This window comes from Polyodon spathula, chromosome 21, assembly GCF_017654505.1.
Source record: "Polyodon spathula isolate WHYD16114869_AA chromosome 21, ASM1765450v1, whole genome shotgun sequence".
NCBI lineage: Eukaryota > Metazoa > Chordata > Actinopteri > Acipenseriformes > Polyodontidae > Polyodon > Polyodon spathula.
Genome location: NC_054554.1, coordinates 2766713 through 2789868, shown reverse-complemented (window position 1 = coordinate 2789868; position 23156 = coordinate 2766713). Strand labels below are relative to the sequence as shown.

General features: G+C 43.7%; 1 protein-coding gene across 4 annotated transcripts in view; it reads right to left on the bottom strand.

The window, feature by feature from the left end:
- The window catches only part of carmil2 (capping protein regulator and myosin 1 linker 2), a 36833-nt gene that overhangs the window by 4805 nt on the left and 8872 nt on the right, over positions 1 to 23156 (bottom strand). For all 4 annotated transcript variants that reach the window (XM_041221457.1, XM_041221458.1, XM_041221456.1 and 1 more), the window contains 28 exons: positions 22441 to 22562; positions 21480 to 21577; positions 21033 to 21103; positions 20589 to 20662; positions 20363 to 20438; positions 19477 to 19565; positions 18756 to 18850; positions 17354 to 17440; positions 16669 to 16778; positions 16075 to 16152; positions 15573 to 15649; positions 14933 to 15037; positions 14388 to 14457; positions 13909 to 13990; positions 13614 to 13710; positions 13211 to 13265; positions 12074 to 12249; positions 11757 to 11825; positions 11459 to 11552; positions 11213 to 11311; positions 10672 to 10800; positions 10159 to 10272; positions 9757 to 9932; positions 6296 to 6383; positions 5866 to 5991; positions 5068 to 5134; positions 4129 to 4412; positions 82 to 179 (listed from right to left, as the gene is read on the bottom strand). In XM_041221457.1, coding sequence (XP_041077391.1) covers positions 82 to 179; positions 4129 to 4412; positions 5068 to 5134; positions 5866 to 5991; positions 6296 to 6383; positions 9757 to 9932; positions 10159 to 10272; positions 10672 to 10800; positions 11213 to 11311; positions 11459 to 11552; positions 11757 to 11825; positions 12074 to 12249; positions 13211 to 13265; positions 13614 to 13710; positions 13909 to 13990; positions 14388 to 14457; positions 14933 to 15037; positions 15573 to 15649; positions 16075 to 16152; positions 16669 to 16778; positions 17354 to 17440; positions 18756 to 18850; positions 19477 to 19565; positions 20363 to 20438; positions 20589 to 20662; positions 21033 to 21103; positions 21480 to 21577; positions 22441 to 22562 — 2906 coding nt within the window. The remainder of the gene's footprint in view (positions 1 to 81; positions 180 to 4128; positions 4413 to 5067; positions 5135 to 5865; positions 5992 to 6295; positions 6384 to 9756; positions 9933 to 10158; positions 10273 to 10671; positions 10801 to 11212; positions 11312 to 11458; positions 11553 to 11756; positions 11826 to 12073; positions 12250 to 13210; positions 13266 to 13613; positions 13711 to 13908; positions 13991 to 14387; positions 14458 to 14932; positions 15038 to 15572; positions 15650 to 16074; positions 16153 to 16668; positions 16779 to 17353; positions 17441 to 18755; positions 18851 to 19476; positions 19566 to 20362; positions 20439 to 20588; positions 20663 to 21032; positions 21104 to 21479; positions 21578 to 22440; positions 22563 to 23156) is intronic.

Here is a 23156-nt window from a genome sequence, read left to right as displayed (position 1 = left end):
CAGCATCTCCCGTGCAGTGAACTCCGGACATATCTTTTCAGAAGTGCTTCATTCGATAGAATGTAATAGAAATCTACTCACAGGGGATCTTCTGGTCTCAGCTTCTTTGTGAAGAACTCCTCTACTCCCTCATCCACGTTACCAACATTCTCTTCATTTTCACATGCAACTGCCTGCACCTGTGAGCACAAGCAATCAATCAATAAATCAATAATGTGAACCGCTCGTGCTACTTCTTAAAAACCCAAGGTGCACAGCAGATGTACACTCCCAATGCTGGGCTGTTACCTGAGACAAGGTAGTCCAAAGATTAGCGCCAATAGCGGACTGTGAAACCAGCTGAAAATCACTCATTGGTATGTTTTTTCAGTGATGGGCAATGCATTCTGTAGCAATTATAACTGAGCAATGTTTAGTAAACTACTGGGCAGTTAAAGGATTGTATAGTCTAAAACCAGTCATTTATATGGAATTACATAGCGATCATACATTCCACATATTTAAGTCTGTGTCAGTGTAATTGCATGGCTGCTACTAGGTATAGCTGCACTGCAGTTACCAAATAATTACTTCATAATTACTACAAGAAACCCTTCCCTCAGTATGGAAACATGAAAAACACTGTGGTGCCCCTTCCCCAAGAACAAAACCTTAGGAGTTGTTATTGCATATATACTACATATGGCAGACTTGTATAAATCAGTTATGGCTTATTGCTATATTAAATTCCTGACATTGACATATGTTATGATGTTTACAAGCTGCGTCAGGCTTGTGCTAAGCACCTCTCAGCAAAGAAGTCTGAATACGATTAACCTTTTAATACTTGTCTGTCTTCGGTTACTGCAAATGCACTATAGTGTTACAGGAGGATGGACGCGCCTGTGGAAATACAGAATCACATGCGTATGTGCTTCCCCAGATCTCGGTTGTCCAATACGTCCTGTATATCAGAACAGCAGCTCCATCAGTTTTGCGGGGAGGTTTCATGAACTCCAGCATGTGCTCTACACCCACATCCTGTCAAACGAACTGCTCTGAAAGCACGCACACACACAGACACACACACACACACACACACACGCTAGTATTCCATATATTATGAGCTCTTGTGAATGCTTTTTTTTTTCTCCGCACATGTAAGGATTAGCTTTTATAAATACCAGTATTATGTTATATATGTACTGTATGCGTATCGCATTGACCTCAATTATGCAGTGGAGAATAACATGCATGTTCATTTGTCCCTGTCTTGGGTTACAGCAAACATTAATACATTTACGCAGGTGTAAGGTTTACAAATGTAGGTAAACATGGAATTAACTCCTTTGTTACTCTATAAGGATGAGACCAGGTCACGTTTCAAATGTTAACAATAGTTACCATTTATTGGTTCTAAATAGCCACATTACATTCTACATTGAACCTTCCTGTTTCGAATCAATACGTGCCACTAGTATCAACAGAGAGAGCCCTCAGACACAGATGATCCTGGAGGTATTGGAAGTCTCTCTCTAAGCCTGTATTTACACTCTTGTAGACTCTGAACATGTTTGACTAGAGTTTGTTTCTGTTATTTTACTAATTATAATTGAAATGAGTTATTCAGCTGTTACTCCATCCAGATGCAACCAACCACCAACTACTCTATTTTACAAGGTTACTGTGGTTAACTGTTTGCCCTATGTCTCCATCCCCATACATTTCTTGCAAATGTTTTATCAGTTCAGTCATTTAAACCTTAAGTTACCTTAGCAACTCTGCCTATGACCAAGTCATCTCCAGCAAACTGGTTTAACATTACCAACTCATTTTCTGTCCTACGATTACCAGTACATGTCCATTCTGCACTGGGAGGTCCTCCGAGTGTGAATTGCAAAGAAGAATCGTGGTCTACCAAATGGAGGTTTGCACGATGTAAACAACTTATATAAATGTGCTGTGCTTGAAGTGACCTTTCTTCAAAGCATGTGATACTATGCACACGAGGTGGGACATGTGGTTTTGAATACACGTGTCACGTTAATACACCCCGGTTCCATTTCAGTTCATTTCAATGGGACTGTATTCAGCATTCCTCCGTGGGAGGGGATGGGTGGGGCCTCTGATGCCCCTTTTCAACGGGAGGCTGACTCTTTAAACAAACGCATTGTATCCTAGCCTATAAATAACCACAGGAGGAGCTGAAAGCCGTAACATTAATCTAAGCCAAGACCCAACACGTCCCGCGCATGAGTGGCACGCGCTGTAGTAACCTGGTCTGAACCCAACTTGCCGGGAGAAGAGAACCGCAAAAGCACCTGTTTATCACAGATCATTTTATTAAGGATTTGCCAATAAATTAATCTACTTGACTCGAGTTTCTTGCAGTTATACCTTCTAATTTACGATCGAGTGTTGACGAAAGTTATGGGCGATAGATTTGAATCATCTGATCGCCTTAAATATTAAATCAATGAATTTAATGTAATCCCTATATTTTAGCATCTACTGGACAGGCTATTCTAACAATGTAGAGCACATACTGCAATGGTAAGGTCCAGAGAGAGGGCCGGTTTGCAACAAGCTAATAGAAGCACAGCATCACTGAACAAAAAAAAAATCCATGTTAGATTATATTTCCAAGAATTCCTAAGATTTATCTCAGTAGACTAAACTTCCATGAAGGAACCAGCAAGCCTCGTTCACTGAGAAACAGTCACTCCTGTCTCAGACCCTGTGCCACATCAAATCAATGCTGTCCCAGCAGCCAGTGCTGGCCCCACAGTCTGACAGTATTACATCACTCAGTGTTACTCGTTTGTTGTCCAAAGCCTCTACATCAATATCAATGGTGATAAATGTACTGAAAGTGTATAACGACTGGATCAGCGTGTTCAGATGATGGATATGCAGTATAAATGAAAGCACGGAGCCAATTCTTGGGAAGGGTGCTGCTTTTGCTTCTTTGCTCTGTATTTCCCATCTGATTGTGATGATTAATAATCAACTCCCTGCAGCACACAGACATCTGCCATCTAAAACCTGTTTTTCCTCTATGCTCCAGCTGCTGCCTGCACCTCTCTCTCTCTCTCTCTCTCTCTCTCTCTCTCTCTCTCTCTCTCTCTCTCTCTCTCTCTCTCTCTCTCTCTCTCTCTCTCTCTCTCTCTCTCTCTCTCTCTACAGACACAGAGCTAGAGAGAGAGAGAGCACGCAAGAGAGAGAGAGAGCTGGCGCAGTGAAAGGAGGGTCCTGATCCAACAGCCCCCTTCTTCTAATCAGTGATTGTAAACAACAGGGATGTATTATCCTAATTAACTCTGATTCCCCAGGAATTGACTGTTTTTCTGTTTGCTCCGATTATAAAGCCCCCTGATAAGAGGACGACCCGTACCACAAAATACATGAAGTAATTCCAAAACAACATGTCTCTGTATCTATCCCTGCTGACACAGAGAGAGAGAAAGAGAGAGAGAGAGAGAGAGAGAGAGAGAGAGAGAGAGAGAGAGAGAGAGAGAGAAAGAGGATCACACTGGAGGTCAGAATGTATAGCTCATTGGAATTTTAAAAACATATCTGGAATCTTAAACATGATAGCAATATAATATAAATTATGGTATGAGACCAGAGCAAGGCAAGCTGGAACCTATGCAATTTTAAACATACACCCCCATACACAGACACCCCCGTCCAGACAGAGAACCCAAACCCTTACTTTTCAGCTCAGATAGATCCGCGAGCGTTCTGCTTTCATATATAAACATTAATAATTAAAATGCACCAATGCTTCCAGCACAAGCAGCACAGCATACCACGACTGCTGTAATCCCAGCAATGCAATTCCCATGTAAAAAAAAATAAAAATAAAATACAATTAAAACATCTCAAGAATGCCCCATATAATCCTTCCATTGCAGCCAGACCGGATAACAAAAAACACATGCATATCCAATGGACAATGTTAACATTATGAGATAAACACAATACATTCCTGTCACACATACATGCATAGCCGACACACAGAGACACACACACACACACATCCCTGCATGCATACAGTGATGCTCTTGCAAATCCCCATTATCCTCCTTATCCCCATTCTCGTCAGCTGATGAAACCTGAGAATGAAAATAATCCGTATGGTCTTACATTGGGCTTGCTGGGGGGCTGCTTGTTCCTGCGGTTGGGTCTGGGCCTAGCGCGGGTGTAATGCTTCAGTCTCTGTCCTTCAATGGGCAGGTCCATAAGGGGCTGAGGAGATTCAGGCTCTGAGCTGGCAGGCAGATTGTTGCTAAGAGCAGCAGCGGCAGCAGCATCCTCTGTGGAGGCGGGGCGGGACTTCACCGGGGCCATACTGCTGATTGACAGCCCTGCCTGGCTGGCTCCAGCCTCGGAATCATCCTGCTGCGATTCTGAATCCAGCTCCACTAGACCTGGAGGGGAGGGGGAGGGGGAGGCTGGTGGCTCAGTAGTCAGCATGGAGTGACCAGAAGGAAGGTTGGAGCTTACTGGCCTAAATTCGCATTAATGCTCCATTGAACCACTCTTTGTATTACAGTACTTGGTATGTGTGTTTTAGTAGGTAAGGGCTGTTTTACAGTATTTTCTGCACAGGTACAGTAGCAGTATATGTTTCTTCAGGTATGTAATAATATGTATGAGTAACTGATTGTTGGGAGCAGTGTCGTCACTGTGATTTGCTGTAAGCTGCTCCTTTATTATTTAAAGTAAAGGATTAAACAACCCTGGCACTCTCCACATTCTGGCACCCTGGTGCATGACAGATTGCTGCACACCATCGCATTGAGAAGAAAAAATAATGCCACCAAGGAATAAAATGACTATTAATTTAGGAGAGAGACTACAGAGAGAGCAATGAACACCCTGCCCTTTTCCAGAAAGAGATTGGCTTCTTGCTGGTTTCACTTCAAAACAAAGCCCGGCTCGAATCATAAAATAATAAATAATAACAAGCAAAACATTGGTTTGCTCCAATTAAAGGAGCGGTTTATATCAAGATCTCATTTTTCCTTCAGTCGTCGAGATGCTAGAAAGGGATGGGAAGGCACTAGGCGTAAGACGACTTACTTTTCATGGAGGGGGCGGGCCGAATGCTCCTGGCGTGCAGCGCGTGCCTCCGAATAACTGGAACATACTGGCAGAGAAAACGAACAAACATGAGCCACGCTCCGAGGCAACACGGCAACAAAGTCATGTTTCCAGTGGACAGGCTAGACCGCACTAGCAGAGGCACAGTACAGCTGTTCAATTCTAACATAAAACAGAAACTTACTGCATGAAGTGTAATTGCTGTACATTTACATATTAGTAAATATATGTGTACTCACATAATTACAATGTTATTATGCATAGTTGCAATTGACTTAAAGTGTAAATATTTTTTGCACAATTGTATCAGAAAAGGGTTAGGGTAGTTTGGCCAGGGTCAGATCATGCAAAAAACACACATTAAGTACATTGTAACTATGCATGATAACATTGCAATTATGTGTAAGAACACATGTATTTACTAAATAACTCAGATGTAAATACGCATTAATTAGGGACACTTCATGTAAAGTGTTGCCCACAAAATGTACTGCTAAAATCTGAATCTCCACGTCAGGCGCTGACATTTCTATTCAACTTGAGGAAACACATTTTAGAATCAAGAATTCCTTAGATTTACTTCTGGCATGATCCTTCCCACCAACGTGTGTGCTACATAGAAAGTTTGGTTCACCAAAGTTGGGTATTTTTCCTTTTAATGTATCTTCTTTTCAATAGTTTTGGTACATTGCAAACACGTGAAAACTGAAGGCTGGTGAAACTGAACCCTTGTTCGTCCTGTCCCGTCCCGGCACTGAATTGAAACCCTGTCCTCACCTCATCGGTCGGGAACTCCATTTCGGCCAGCTCAAACAGAGCTTTATTTTTCCTCAGAGGTTTTTCTTCTGTCTTCGAAGTCATGATTTGTGGCACGGTCTTGGTGTGCTCCAGCACATGCTGCGCCTGGAAGTGTTCAAAACGATCCAGCTGTGAGTTACTGAGGCAAGACGACCGGATCAGCGTTCAATTGTCCATGTTCCAAAGCGCCAGTTTAAAGAATATGCCACATTTTAATGCAGTGCTATACCCACCCCAGCTTAATAAAGATATGAGAATAGAATCTTCTTTATCTTGTGTTAAATCACTAACCAGCGACACTATTCCTGTCAAGAATTTAAAACTTTTCTTTCTGCAGTAATGTTAAGCCAAAACACTGGCTAAAAACAAAAAACACAGACACACACAATAGTAACGTATTAGTACTGGCCAGTTTCCGCTGGGACGTTGATAAGTCCTGTAGAATCGCATCGATAATGCTTTCAGCAAGAGTAACAGTATGGGACAGTTTGAGTTCACTGGAAAGAAAAAAAAACAGCAATCACTGCATCTTTATAGAAATATCTACATGAATTCACCACCTTGCTTAACTACAGAATTACTGATGGATCAATATACATGCATGATGTACATAAATACAGGTCAACGTACCTGCTTATTGAATCTTAACATCAGTCATCTTATTGTGTAGAGATTTTGTTTCTATTCCTCTCAGTACAGTGTGTTTCTATTCCTCTCAGTACAGTGTGTTTCTATTCCTCTCAGCACAGTGTGTTTCTATTCCTCTCAGTACAGTGTGTTTCTATTCCTCTCAGTACAGTGTGTTTCTATTCCTCTCTCAGTACAGTGTGTTTCTATTCCTCTCTCAGTACAGTGTGTTTCTATTCCTCTCAGTACAGTGTGTTTCTATTCCTCTCTCAGTACAGTGTGTTTCTATTCCTCTCTCAGTACAGTGTGTTTCTATTCCTCTCTCAGTACAGTGTGTTTCTATTCCTCTCTCAGTACAGTGTGTTTCTATTCTCTCTCAGTACAGTGTGTTTCTATTCCTCTCTCAGTACAGTGTGTTTCTATTCCTCTCTCAGTACAGTGTGTTTCTATTCCTCTCAGTACAGTGTGTTTCTATTCCTCTCAGTACAGTGTGTTTCTATTCCTCTCTCAGTACAGTGTGTTTCTATTCCTCTCTCAGTACAGTGTGTTTCTATTCCTCTCTCAGTACAGTGTGTTTCTATTCCTCTCAGTACAGTGTGTTTCTATTCCTCTCTCAGTACAGTGTGTTTCTATTCCTCTCTCAGTACAGTGTGTTTCTATTCCTCTCTCAGTACAGTGTGTTTCTATTCCTCTCTCAGTACAGTGTGTTTCTATTCCTCTCTCAGTACAGTGTGTTTCTATTCCTCTCTCAGTACAGTGTGTTTCTATTCCTCTCTCAGTACAGTGTGTTTCTATTCCTCTCTCAGTACAGTGTGTTTCTATTCCTCTCTCAGTACAGTGTGTTTCTATTCCTCTCTCAGTACAGTGTGTTTCTATTCCTCTCTCAGTACAGTGTGTTTCTATTCCTCTCAGTACAGTGTGTTTCTATTCCTCTCAGTACAGTGTGTTTCTATTCCTCTCTCAGTACAGTGTGTTTCTATTCCTCTCTCAGTACAGTGTGTTTCTATTCCTCTCTCAGTACAGTGTGTTTCTATTCCTCTCTCAGTACAGTGTGTTTCTATTCCTCTCTCAGTACAGTGTGTTTCTATTCCTCTCTCAGTACAGTGTGTTTCTATTCTCTCTCAGTACAGTGTGTTTCTATTCCTCTCTCAGTACAGTGTGTTTCTATTCCTCTCAGTACAGTGTGTTTCTATTCCTCTCTCAGTACAGTGTGTTTCTATTTCTCTCTCAGTACAGTGTGTTTCTATTTCTCTCTCAGTACAGTGTGTTTCTATTTCTCTCTCAGTACAGTGTGTTTCTATTCCTCTCTCAGTACAGTGTGTTTCTATTCCTCTCTCAGTACAGTGTGTTTCTATTCCTCTCTCAGTACAGTGTGTTTCTATTCCTCTCTCAGTACAGTGTGTTTCTATTCCTCTCTCAGTACAGTGTGTTTCTATTCCTCTCTCAGTACAGTGTGTTTCTATTCCTCTCTCAGTACAGTGTGTTTCTATTCCTCTCTCAGTACAGTGTGTTTCTATTCCTCTCTCAGTACAGTGTGTTTCTATTCCTCTCTCAGTACAGTGTGTTTCTATTCTCTCTCAGTACAGTGTGTTTCTATTCCTCTCTCAGTACAGTGTGTTTCTATTCCTCTCTCAGTACAGTGTGTTTCTATTCCTCTCTCAGTACAGTGTGTTTCTATTCCTCTCTCAGTACAGTGTGTTTCTATTCCTCTCTCAGTACAGTGTGTTTCTATTCCTCTCTCAGTACAGTGTGTTTCTATTCCTCTCTCAGTACAGTGTGTTTCTATTCCTCTCTCAGTACAGTGTGTTTCTATTCCTCTCTCAGTACAGTGTGTTTCTATTCCTCTCTCAGTACAGTGTGTTTCTATTCCTCTCTCAGTACAGTGTGTTTCTATTCCTCTCTCAGTACAGTGTGTTTCTATTCCTCTCTCAGTACAGTGTGTTTCTATTCCTCTCTCAGTACAGTGTGTTTCTATTCCTCTCTCAGTACAGTGTGTTTCTATTCCTCTCTCAGTACAGTGTGTTTCTATTCCTCTCTCAGTACAGTGTGTTTCTATTCCTCTCTCAGTACAGTGTGTTTCTATTCCTCTCTCAGTACAGTGTGTTTCTATTCCTCTCTCAGTACAGTGTGTTTCTATTCCTCTCTCAGTACAGTGTGTTTCTATTCCTCTCTCAGTACAGTGTGTTTCTATTCCTCTCTCAGTACAGTGTGTTTCTATTCCTCTCTCAGTACAGTGTGTTTCTATTCCTCTCTCAGTACAGTGTGTTTCTATTCTCTCTCAGTACAGTGTGTTTCTATTCCTCTCTCAGTACAGTGTGTTTCTATTCCTCTCTCAGTACAGTGTGTTTCTATTCCTCTCAGTACAGTGTGTTTCTATTCCTCTCTCAGTACAGTGTGTTTCTATTCCTCTCTCAGTACAGTGTGTTTCTATTCCTCTCTCAGTACAGTGTGTTTCTATTCCTCTCTCAGTACAGTGTGTTTCTATTCCTCTCTCAGTACAGTGTGTTTCTATTCCTCTCTCAGTACAGTGTGTTTCTATTCCTCTCTCAGTACAGTGTGTTTCTATTCCTCTCAGTACAGTGTGTTTCTATTCCTCTCTCAGTACAGTGTGTTTCTATTCCTCTCTCAGTACAGTGTGTTTCTATTCCTCTCTCAGTACAGTGTGTTTCTATTCCTCTCTCAGTACAGTGTGTTTCTATTCCTCTCAGTACAGTGTGTTTCTATTCCTCTCTCAGTACAGTGTGTTTCTATTCCTCTCTCAGTACAGTGTGTTTCTATTCCTCTCTCAGTACAGTGTGTTTCTATTCCTCTCTCAGTACAGTGTGTTTCTATTCCTCTCTCAGTACAGTGTGTTTCTATTCCTCTCTCAGTACAGTGTGTTTCTATTCCTCTCAGTACAGTGTGTTTCTATTCCTCTCAGTACAGTGTGTTTCTATTCCTCTCTCAGTACAGTGTGTTTCTATTCCTCTCTCAGTACAGTGTGTTTCTATTCCTCTCTCAGTACAGTGTGTTTCTATTTCTCTCTCAGTACAGTGTGTTTCTATTCCTCTCAGTACAGTGTGTTTCTATTCCTCTCAGTACAGTGTGTTTCTATTCCTCTCTCAGTACAGTGTGTTTCTATTCCTCTCTCAGTACAGTGTGTTTCTATTCCTCTCTCAGTACAGTGTGTTTCTATTCCTCTCTCAGTACAGTGTGTTTCTATTCCTCTCAGTACAATGTGTTTCTATTCCTCTCAGTACAGACCTCAGTTTGTTCACAATGTCCTCCCCGGCTTGCTGGATTAGTGCCTCTCGTACAAAGTCCTCTGACTGGACCGTCCTACTGGAAGCAGAGCTGGTCAGCTGGTCTCGAACCCTCGTCCGCTGGATGACCTTTGGGCAAAGCCTCTGGACAGTGTCCAGCATGGAGTGCACCAGGAGCTGGGAGGCAGGCAAGTGCAGAACGGACTGTGTTTTTAGTATAATAGTTCATGAATTAGGGAAATGAAGGCTTTGTAACCCCCCCACCACCACACAAACTTAAGAGCAGTATTGGATTAATGATTATATTTCTTTCTGGATTGTCTTTATTGACCAGACACCGCTGGAAAACCTGAAATGGCTCAAACTGCCGTGCAACAGGAGACTTGAATGATGCCCTTTGTACCTGTATCTCCTGACTGATCTCCTGGGTGATTTCCTCTGCTGTCTCCTTCAACCTGTAGTGCAGAACATCAACACTAGAGGGAGCTCTGCCCATCTGGTACAGTGTTGGCAGCAGCTGTGAATGGAAAATCCAACAAGGACACTGTTATATAGACCCCTCTCAGACACTTTGCTGGCACTGTTTCAACATATTGGAAAGGGGGTTTTATCCAGACAGAAACTTGCTGCCAGTTGAATAGATCCCTTAAGGGTAAGGAGGCAATATTATCAATATCTGAGTTTTCCGGCAGTATGTATTTCTACAGTACATGTGGTATCAAAAGGGAACAAAAGCCTAACATCTCAGTAATAATTGTATATTACTGGCAGATGTAGCCATTGCCTTCAAAACAGGCTACTACTGCTAAAAATATTCTGGAGTAACCCCAGTAAATGGCTGTTGTTCGTCCCAGTTGAGTGTTTGCCTGTGGTTTTGATCAGGGCTGGATTCAAAGTGCAGTCAGTCAGTACTCACGTTGATGGAGGCTCTGGCCTCGCACAGCACCTCCTCAGCAGTGATGATGTCCTCCTGCACCTCCCTGGAGGAGCAGCTGGAGAGGGACGCCATGCTGCCCTGGAGCCTCGCGCACAGGCGGCTCACCAGCTGGGGGACAGGGACGGGGACGGGGAGAGACATGTCCAGTTACTTTACTTCTCTAACGCAGCCCCTAACAACCTCTGTCGCCTCCCACTGGGTAAGCAGATTTCACAAACTCCACTCCAAAAATCTGCAATATATACAGTACATGCTACAAAAATCTACATAATTGTACTGTACAGTGCACTGAGTTTACATACAGTACATGTTAATATGAATATCTTTTTAGACCCACATATTTGTTGCAGTAAAATACCTTTTTTTTTTTTTCCAGTACCCGAATCTGTAATTGTTTGTATAATGTTGACATGATTAAACTGAATATAAATCAATTAAGAAATACATCAGATAATATGGTGTACTGCCTGTATACCACAGGCTGGTGGCAGTCGGTGTGCCGTGTGTGGGATGATCTCACCTGCTCGGAGGAGCTTGTTATAATCCCCTGCTGCAGCCGGGACGCTCTGTCAGAGAACGTGCTGCACCGCTGGTTGTTCCTTAGAAGGCTTGACTGGATCTACAAGAAGGGGGAAGTAGTTCTTAATCTCATACTCCCAACAGCGAGGCGCAGCCGGATTTAATAGAGAAAGAAATGATGAGAAATGGTGACCAGTTCCTGCAGTACACACCCCCTTGATGCAAGACCCCTTCCTAATTCTAATACCTTCTGCAGCGCCTCCTCTGTTTTCTCCGGGTTGCTGCGAGAAGCCTGGGCCACGTCGCTCACTGGCAAAGCCAAGGACTTCAGGGTGTAGTTCCTGAGAAGGCAGATATATCTTCACTGCACTGTGATAACAGAGACCCTCTCTGGGACTAAGTTGTAATTATAGCGACTCTTTCCTTGTACAGCAGCTTTTAAAAAGTGGCAAACAATAATTCAAACCAAAACTGACATCATGCCACGTTGTATTCTTGAGAGCGCCCAGCATGTTGCTTGCTCGGTTCCCGGCGCTTGTACTTACTTTTCCAGAGCGTTGGCGACATCAAGGAAGCCGACCGCCGTGGTGTTGTTCCTGTCCCAGATCACAGTTCTGTCAGGAAGCAAGGAGGAGAGAAGGTGTCAGTCAAGTATTACTAACCCGTGGAAACAAAGGAAGGGAACACGGCTTCATTGGAAATGCATTTATTCTGCCTGAGCAGGTTTCTCACAGAGTGTCCCAGTGCAGGTGTTCAGATGCACATTCTAATGTTCCTGCCATAGATTAGGAGCGGGCTGGATGCTGCAGACCCTGCGGGTGACCTCTCAAGAGATCTGGAGTGCAGGGGTACCAGTGCTTACCTGAGTTTGGTGTTGATCTGCAAGGCTTTGGCGAGCATCTTGGCTCCCGTGTCCCCCATGCAGTTGCCACTGATGTCTATCTTGGAGAGGCTAGGATTGCTTCCCAGGGCATTGATGAGGATGGTCGTGCCGGCTGCCTTCAGCTTGGAATCAGCCACTGACAGGGACTCAAGAGGCTGCAAAATACAACACAGAATATAATAACAGGGATGGAAATAAGACTCCCGTTGCATAGCGGTTTGCGCCATTCCTGGTTTTACTATGAGTTTAATAAGACACACCTAAGCTTGTTACTGTGGCAGATTTTTCCCAATTTATTGTCCCAGTCAATCAGCTTGCACTTATTTACTGCTCATGATCCAGGATCCAGCTGTTTTCCATGGTAATTGACATCACTATAACCCTCCTCCACCAGAAACTGACCCCGGGATCTACAAGCATGTAGACTGCCAGAAAGAAGCCTTTACTAAGTAAATGTATATCTCCTGGTTACTGTATGTTCCTAACTATGCTTTTTTTAAATAACATTTCAAACCCTAGGACGAGAATAGAGCTGCAGAGCAAATTATTCCATTAGCTCCTTGAACAGTAATTACTGAGCTGAGATCTAATGAGACAGCACACTCAAATTAAACTCTCGCTCTGGTGCACTGCTTCCACAGACTCCCAGTGTAATCACCCTTTCTATCATTATCACCGATGTCTCTACTTGCACAATTACTCTTGTGTATCTAGGATTCTGAGCTGCTTGAGTGTCCTATGAAAGGGCATGTGTTTTATTTTTCACTCTGTACATTTCAACATCACTTTTTCCCCACATGGAAAAACGGGATGTAAAGATTGTCTCTCATCCCATTTAACCCTATCTAGAGATTGCAATGAAAACAGTTCTTAGTTTCTTAGCAGTGCACCATGGCAGATGGATTGAATTTTTATTAATAAAAAAATGCAACATCCTGACAGCATGCACAAATAAAACATTTAATAGACAAATAACACCACACACACACACACACACACACACACACACACACAGCTAAACTGTTGAAAATACTTGTCACTGCTATGGTTTTGCTGCATTACTATAAAATGAAAGCCCCTTTTAAATGATTGCAATGAACTCCTGAAGACACTCACACACTCTTCTTCCTGGATCAGCTGCACAATCCTACAGAGAACATCAGCCAAGGCTCTATGAAGAAGAAGCATCAAGAATTATTAAATACACCTGAAACACTCCCCAGATCCCCAGGTCCTCTGCTCCCTTGCTCCCCTGCTCCCCAGATCAACTGCTCCCCTGCTCCCCTGCTCCCCTGGACCCAGCTCCACTGCTCACCTGCTCCCCAGATCCCCAGATCCTCTGCTCCTCTGCTCCCCAGATCCCCAGGTCCTCTGCTCCCTAGCTCCCCAGCTCCCCAGATCAATTGCTCCCCTGCTCCCCAGGTCCCCTGCTTCCTTGCTCAGGGAATTCCCTGCCTGAACCAGCACATTGCTTTGCACCCCCACTTCATCATGCAAGAGGAAGTGTAGGCAGACTCACTTCGACTTCATGCAGAAGTTCTTCCCCAGGGAGAGGTGTCGAATGGATTGGCTCCGACCAATAGACAACACCAGGGTCACCATGTCACTGTCGAACCCTGGCACCAAGGAGACAGGGATAAATCAGCCAATCAACCAACAACAGGGCTTCCTCAACTGAGCGTGTGCTGGGTGTCACAGCTTAATAATGTGGTGTTTTGGCAGCCATCATTCTGTCAAGGTTATATGTCATAGTGCAAGCGTTGCCTTGCATAAAGGAAAGATAGGCTCGCTGAGATTTACAGAGGCTCTCCTACCATTGTCAGACAGGTCCAGGCTCCCGATGGCATTGGCTTCAAATATATGGTCCTGGATAACCTGTGCACCAGCTGACCTGAGCTACAGACACAGAGAGGACAGGCACTCGTCACTCATGCAACCAAGTGAAAGGTATACACAAATAAAGCCATGCTCGTTTATTAATTAGAAACAGGAAAGATAGAAAATGCTATCTTTCAGCCACTTTATTGCAGTAGCTACGAATTGTTTTATACATTGTCAGAAAGAGTTTCCTCAAAGTCACCCTGTATTTCATGGGAAATAAGCTTATTTCCCCACAAATGGAAATAAGCTCAGGAGAGAGGCAGATCAAAGCCTGAGCAGTTGAGTGATTCGGGGAGAGAGGTAGAGAGAGAAACAGAGAGGGAGGAGAGAGAGCGAGCGAGACAGAGAGAGGATAGAGAGAGAGAGCTCGCCGGAGGAGGTATCCCTGTAGACTGGGAGTGCTGCTCCCTACCTCACAGCTGCTGAGATCTAACTGCACATCGGAGAGGTGGGTATTACAGGCCAGTCCCTGCAGCAGCAGCCTGTGGGAGGAAACGCAGCAGATGCTGAATAATAATATCATGGCTCCGAGTGGAAATGCTTCACATTTTACACCTGGAATGTTGCTGAATCATAGTAGAACTGCTTTTAAAAAACTCTACTGCTGGAAGCTCTTAAAAAACAAAAGTAACAATTTCCTGTCGTTTATCCTGGTTTAAATTTTTTTTTTATTTGTCAATCCTTTAAAAAAGGGTGTCAAATTATTGTAATAACATTAATGCAATCATTTTTGTTTTTATTGTTATGTACTTTTTGCGAGGTCATAAATTATATTTTGGCAAAACTTAAAAAGTTAAAAAAAGAATAACACAGAGTTACATAAATAAAGGCTACGACTCCTTCCCTACACGTTGCAATGCTGTTGACACCGTATAGCGGCATAAACTCGGGGTGCATGATGAGCCCCGAGCACAGGGCACACTGTGCACAACAGGCCGAACTCTGCTGCAGACTCACCGCAGCATCTCTGCGGGCAGCCTGGAGGCAGACAAGCCCAGGAACTTGAGAGACACACAGAGACTGAAGAACTCCTTCACTGCAGCAGGAATGTCTTTCACCTTCCTAAGAGAAGGAGATCAAACACAGGGGACTATTATCAACAAGTACTAACATCTATATTCATACACCACCCTAGCCCGACTGTAATAGACTGCAGAATTAATCTTGCATAGAAAGTCACTAGTACGACAGAAGTATTTTACAATACTTTTGCAGTCAAGCTACTATGTCTAAAATAATGTGGTTTTGTAACTGGTAAGTGTCGGTTTAATGTGATGGTTTAATGTACTCAAATCGATATAAACAATGATTTCCCTAAATAATTATAATGCAGCATGGAAATAAGACTCCCCTTGTATAGCAGTTTGATCCATTCCTGGTTTTACTATGAGATTAAGAAGACACACATGAGCTTGTTACCTATACACTCTGTCTAATCAAGCTCATATTAAAACCTGGAATGGATGAAACTGCTATGCATTAGGAGTCTTATTTTCCTTCGCTGACATGGATGAATCTTAAAATAAAACATTCTGCTTACTTATGACCACCAATGCTACTGGAACTATGACAAAATATGTATAAAAAGTTTTCTTACTTGTGCGAATAAACATTTTTTGAGAGGTTGAGGTACGAAAGTTTGGAACAGCATCCACCAAGCAATGGCACAAACAGCTGAATAAGAAACCAGAAAGAAAAACCAAGGCGGTATATTAAAAGAATATCCAGCAGGCAAGCAGAACTACAACTTTACCAAAGAACCGGAAACTGGGACTTCGAGTGTCTCTCCTACACCCCTATCCCAGCACTCACCATGCCCAGGGGGCAGTGTCTCTCCTACTCTCCTATCCCAGCACTCACCATGCCCAGGGGGCAGTGTCTCTCCTACTCTCCTATCCCAGCACTCACCATGCCCAGGAGGCAGTGTCTCTCCTACTCTCCTATCCCAGCACTCACCATGCCCAGGAGCAGTGTCTCTCCTACTCTCCTATCCCAGCACTCACCATGCCCAAGGGGCAGTGTCTCTCCTACTCTCCTATCCCAGCACTCACCATGCCCAGGGGGCAATGTCTCTCCTACTCTCCTATCCCAGCACTCACCATGCCCAAGGGGCAGTCTGTCGCTGACAGGTCCAGGTGAGTCAGCTCATTTGGAGAGGCCAGGAAGCTGAAGAAATTCTGTTACAGACAATAGCAATTAATAAAACACGCAATTAAAAAAAAAATGATGTTATTAAAAAGGATATTTCTTTTTTTAGAAAACAACATTAGGTAGCCCAAGAGCAATGCTAATCAGGGTCTGCGAAACCAGCCTTTTGTTTTTTTTTTATTCTTTCTCTGGATAAAAAACTATTTATATCTGGACACACGCATAGCAATAAGCAGTTTTGAGTGAGTTATCTTTAAAGGCTTGCATTGCAGACAGATTTAATTCAGATTTTCTGTACAGCACATCCTGAAAAGTATTTGATAACTCCAAGATGTTTACTCCCTCTTCACACCGGCTGCAGCTTTGTGACTCTTCAGGGATGGAAATAAGACTCCCATTCCATAGCGGTTTGATCCATACTACGAGTTTAATAAGACGCCTCTGAGCTTGTTAGCTATACTCCGAGGCTGATCCAGCTTGTAGCAAAACCTGGAAGGGGTGAAACTGCTATGCAATAGGAGTCTTATTTCCATCCTTGTTCTTACTGTGGTGTCTTCAGTGGCGAATATCCCGGCGTTCCCAGACAGGTCGAGCAGACGCAGGGAGCTGGAGAAGGACTTGTTGACTGAGAGCGCCTGGGATAGACTACTCAGCCCTGGGACAGGAAACAAAGAGACATGGGCACCACCTGAGCAGCACATGCAGGCTCTACAATGCTCCTGCTCCAATACACAGTAGTACAATACTGAACAGATATAGAATATTGGATAGGTGCTGTACTATCCCCGCTGATATCTACTCAACCAGAGGTCAGAGGCTTCCTGCATACGCTACCCCTTCAGTGGATGCTTCTTATACAGCACACCCTATACTCGAATTCTATCATGCATATTTAAATAAGAATAAGCAAACAATAATGTAATGTTAATTCCCTTGTAGTTCTGCACACTATGGGCTGTTAGATTCTCAAAGCTATTTACTCCAAGTTGTCATTAGCGTTATTTTTTGTCTGTAAAATGAGCAAGAAAGAAGCCAAGGCTCCTCACAAGCCCCAGCATCAAATGTCTGAGTTGTTTATTTCTGGTTTGGTAGCTTTATTGGGTGTTCGTACTTTGTGAAAATATCATTCTCATGATGTTTTGGAGTAAATCGCTTTGAGAATCTCGCCCTATATCTTCTAGAATACTGGTGGCCCAGGTGGACTCGGTGGAGATGCCTGTGAAGCCTGACCTCTAGCAGTGAAGCCAGTTCTCGAGAGGGTGAGGTGAGTCAGTCCGCTGGCAAGCTTCTCAAACTGCTGGCTCAGGGCTGTAATCCCTGTGGAAAGGAAGACAGTCAAACAGCCTGTAAACACAGGGTCCCGGGGTCAACCTGCACACAGCACACCTGACAGTCACACAGCCAGTAAACACAGGGTCCCGGGGTCGACCTGCACACAGCACACCTGACAGTCACACAGCCAGTAAACACAGGGTCCCGGGGTCGACCTGCACACAACACACCTGACAGTCACACAGCCAGTAAACACAGGGTCCCGGGGTCGACCTGCACACAGCTCACCTGACAGTCACACAGCCAGTAAACACAGGGTCCCGGGGTCGACCTGCACACAGCACACCTGACAGTCACACAGCCAGTAAACACAGGGTCCCGGGGTCGACCTGCACACAGCACACCTGACAGTCACACAGCCAGTAAACACAGGGTCCCGGGGTCGACCTGCACACAGCACACCTGACAGTCACACAGCCAGTAAACACAGGGTCCCGGGGTCGACCTGCACACAGCACACCTGACAGTCACACAGCCAGTAAACACAGGGTCCCGGGGTCGACCTGCACACAGCACACCTGACAGTCACACAGCCAGTAAACACAGGGTCCCGGGGTCGACCTGCACACAGCACACCTGACAGTCACACAGCCAGTAAACACAGGGTCCCGGGGTCGACCTGCACACAGCACACCTGACAGTCACACAGCCAGTAAACACAGGGTCCCGGGGTCGACCTGCACACAGCACACCTGACAGTCACACAGCCAGTAAACACAGGGTCCCGGGGTCGACCTGCACACAGCACACCTGACAGTCACACAGCCAGTAAACACAGGGTCCCGGGGTCGACCTGCACACAGCACACCTGACAGTCACACAGCCAGTAAACACAGGGTCCCGGGGTCGACCTGCACACAGCACACCTGACAGTCACACTGCAGAGAATACTCTTAAATGTATTATACTGTCCAGTACGGCAGCAGCTCATTAGTGTTGACGGGGTCTGTTTCACTGATCTATGCAGCAGTGAATGCAATTATACAGATACACTATAAACCCTATAGCCCACTCCTACATGGAGCTCTTGCCTCTGTATTGTTCGGATGCTCTTTAGTTATGTTCAGGGGCAATTAATCACTGAGGGGCAGCAGTATCTAGACCCATGCTGCTTAAACCATTTAAATAGGCCAACTGGTGTACAAAAAAACACAGAAATAATAACTAACGCCTCAACTGAGAAATGCTGTTAGTCTCAAATCTATTTTTCGCCTTTCAGTTGATCATCACTATTCTGCCTGTTCTAAGGCACACACGCTGCATGCAACTCTGGCTGTGTTATCCAGGCTCAGCCCTGTACCTCTATCCTCGATGGGGTTTCCAGACAGATTGATGGAGTGCAGGGCTGAGCAGGGGTGTTCACTGAGTGCTAGCGCCATCTTCTGGGCAAAATCCCTATTGAGGGGGGAAAAAAATAAATAAATAAATAAACAGTGCTTCAGAGCTAAGCCGTCTGTGCAACGTACACCTGTCAGGTCATGCTGGCACTGAAATAACATGCTTTCATTTTCAAACTCAAGCCTAGTGAAACCTGCTCACCACCACTGCTTCATAACAAAAGTTTGTTTTTTGTTATACAGATAACATTTTTAATGAAACACTTTGTGCTGATGGTAGCAAGACCCTTACATGCTATCATATGGGGAGCTGTACAATGCGAGCGGATATTCACTCCAGGAAAGGTCAGAGTGGCTGCCCTGACCGTCACTAAAATACAGCTTGTGTCTCACCCTATCCTTTGCTATTTTGTTTTTATAATATATACAAGATGAATAGGACTGGTTAAACAGTATAGCTCATCTTAACGTGACGTCATTTCTATCTGAAGATAACTATCCGAGTCAAACTACCCGACGAGGATGAGAGGCGGCCGAGTCCTATGATTATCCGGGTCTCCTCCGGGATGTGCCGCGTTACCCATGAACCCGTTCAGTCATGTGATAATCTCTCCAGAACTAAGCTATTGAAGTCAGTGGACCCAGTGTGCTTTATGCAAAGTGTTCTCAGCAGGGGGTACGTACGATTTCAGCCCGCTGCTCTCCAGACTCACTTCCTCCAGTTTCGGGGACATGTGGATCACATAGAGAACCTGCTCCAGCACCTCAGGACCCTGGAAAGAGAAATCAGTAACCCCTCCTTCTGCTTGTGCACGGAAAACAATCCACTGACAAAAACCTTATTACTGGTGCATACCATCTTCTAAAAAAGGGGGGTTCTTTATAGATTAAAACTATGTGTATGTCTTTCTCTTCTTTTAACAAATCAGCATTTGTAAAAGGTTAATGTGACCCTTATGGCACAACAGCAGTCGTTTCCTTGCAGTGAAGCTTATGAGTAAATAGTCTAATACCAGCCTCAGCTTCACATATTAACTGGGTACTATAACTGTATTCTTGTAAATGTTTAACCAGCGCAGGTCTAGAAGAGATTATTTAATCACTCACTGGCCCATTACAAACAATGCAAGTTCAATTTAAACTCAAGCACCGGGAAGCACTAACGCAACTAGTGACCTTAACGTCCCATAAATTAACACTCATAATGTTTGGCTCGCTAGTGCTAAACAATAATATTCACAACTTTTACTAGTCAAGCTGCAATAATGATTTTCAAAATAACATTTAGTTCACTATATGGTCACTTATCTAAGGATCCGGTGCATTTGAGTAAAAAGAGTTCTTTTATCTTCTGTCTACGTCCAGGGAACAAGATGGGATGGGAACAAGACTCCTATTGCACAGCAGTTTCACCCATTCCAGGTTTTACTACAAGTTTAATTAGCCACAGTGTACAGGTAACAAGCTCAGGTGTGTTTTATTAAACTAACAGTAAAACCAGGAATGGCTCAAACTGCTATGCAACAGGGTTTTTTTTATATCGATTGAGTTAATTAAACAGGATCCTTACCAGTTTGAAGTCTTTGCAGGACAGCTTTGTAAACCACTGGTTAAATGACAGGGCAGCTACAGCAAGGGCTACATCTCTGTGTGCGGATGAAGAAGGAATTCACTGTACAGAAAGTAATCTTTATCACATCGAAGAAGTCTGTTTTATTTAAATGATTTTGGGCAGCATAAATTTGCAAGGAACTGTTTCTATGGAGGAACTGCTGTTAATAACTGTGGTGACTGACCTGCTGTCCATGTGACCGAAATCCAGCAGGTTAAACTCCCTGCAGTCCTGGCTGTGATAGATATTATCCACATCCTGCAGGGGGAAAGGAAGGGAGAAAAATCAGCTTCATAAACAAGAGGACCTGGTCTACTAGTCACAATCTGGGATGGGATCGGCTATCACTTCCCCCGGATATAGAACCTTGACTGGCCTTGATAGGAGCTGGCAGTACACAGGATGGGTCACAAGACTTTTGAACTGATCGCTCTGTCAGCACCCAGGGCATTCAGTATATTCAATAGTATGCTGGTAAAATGTTAGTAATATGCTGGTTCACTACATGCTTTCAGTTACTAATAGGAACAAATGAACAAATGAACTTAGCTATCCTGATCAACGGGGTGGGGAAACCACTCTCCTTATGGTTTGCATATCTCTCTCTAGCAACAAGAACGAGACTCACCCACTGAATCTCCTCTCTGCAGGTGAACTCATTGTAATCACACAAGCCAGCGTACGTCTCTGAAAATCCACCTGAAAAAAAAAAAATAAGATGAGCGGTCTCTAGTGCCCAGTCTACACTGCCTTTGTAAGGACCCCGTGACCTCTCATAAGGAGGGTCTGAGTGTCCGAGGGTGCTCTGCTTTCACATCGCCCTGAAATCTGCTTTTACAAGGCTCCACCCAAGTGGATGACACATATGAAACTGAAACGGTCTGTTGATCGATAGGACCTGCTTTGTACTCTTGTCTCTTGTGTTGAACGTGTTGCGTTGAAAGCAGGTAGCTTGGAGAAGGGATCCCTGGTAGCAGTTTGTTTTGGTTCTCTCTCACTCTCTCTCTGCCTGTAATAATCTCTCAAAGTGGAAGCGTGTGTTCTTATCTAGTCCCGCGCTGTTGAAGGCTCCTACCACATGGCCCCTGGTTAGCACTCTGGTGCTCCTCCACAGCGGAGGTCAACTTCTGGAATCTCTCCTGCAAGTCCGGAGGAATCTTCTTGAGCAACTTTCTGTGAAGAGCAAGCGTGAAACATGAGGCCCGCACACATGAGACAGTTCCCCTTTCTGAGTAGATGAAGCAATTCAAAAAATCCCCTGAAACAGGCATTCCTGTTAGTTTTGTGGGATTATTTATATATGTAGGGCCATATGTTCAAAGCGTTTACTCCAGCCTTTAATTAACTCCTATTTTTTGAAAGAGGTAAAACACCTACACCCAAACTAAGTTACATATTCCAAGTTCTCTAAAGAACTCCAATGGGGCTTTGTTTCTCAATTTAATTAAAGAATTTAGGAAAAGCTTTGAAAATATGGCCCATAGCTATTAAGTCATGACATTGCTATACATATAGGATATAATATATATATATTAATATAATATATCTTCTATATATATATAAAATTTATAGAGTATTAAACAACTGGGCAGCAGAGTTTTGTAACAGACCTGAGCGAGACAATAGCTGTGGGAGGATCAATACCAATAGTAAAGAGCTCACGAGAGAGAGAGAGAGAGAGAGAGAGAGGAGAGAGGAGAGGGAGAGAGAGAGAGAGAGAGAGAGAGAGAGAGAGAGAGAGAGGAGAGAGAGAGGAGAGAGGAGAGAGAGGAGAGAGAGAGAGAGAGAGAGAGAGAGAGAGAGAGAGGGAGAGAGAGAGAGAGAGAGAGAGAGAGAGAGAGAGGAGAGAGAGAGAGAGAGAGAGAGAGAGAGAGAGGAGAGAGAGAGAGAGAGAGAGAGAGAGGAGAGAGAGAGAGAGAGAGAGAGAGAGAGGGAGAGAGGAGAGGAGAGAGAGAGAGAGGAGAGAGAGAGAGAGAGAGAGAGAGAGAGAGAGAGGGAGAGGGAGAGGGAGAGGGAGAGGGAGAGGACGGACTCACCCCGGAGAGGAATCTGGGAAGATCTTCCTGAGCGATGCCGTGACATGGCTGACCACGTGCTCCAGGTCGTCTAAAGACATCAGGCAGAAGGAATAGGAGCAGCTGTCCGTCTCTATGACGGCCTAAGAAACACGACAGGTTTGTGAGTTATCAGGTTCAGAACTGGTGTTGAACCTCAACAATTCATCGGTTAATCTGAGAGTGTCCAGAAAGACCTAGGTCCATTACACTTGTCATTGTAGCTGAACCTGGGCACACCTGTGTAACTGTCATTGTTGTTATTCCACATCACTGTTCAGTTACAGTTCTGTCACACATTTATTTGTCAAACGATCGTTAATCTTGTATTTTCAACCACTTTTAGTGAACCCATTTGTTTGTAGAAATATACAAGTTACGTACTGTTTGTGTATTTGTACCTGCGATTATAGTGCTGGGTTATTTAGAATATTATAGAATACACATGCTAATGTGTGGAGTTGTTTATGTAATTACTGCAGCATAATTGTAATTGATAGCAATGTAATTGTAATTGAATAATAGCATTGTAACTGAACAAAAGTAGTGTAATTGTAATTGAACAAAAGCAGTGTAATTGAAAAACAGCAGTGTAATTGTAATTGAACAATAGCAGTGTAATTGTAATTGAACCCTGGTCTGGAAAGCAGCCTCACTGCAGGTAAACAGCTGATAAGCAGAGATAACGTCACTGATAC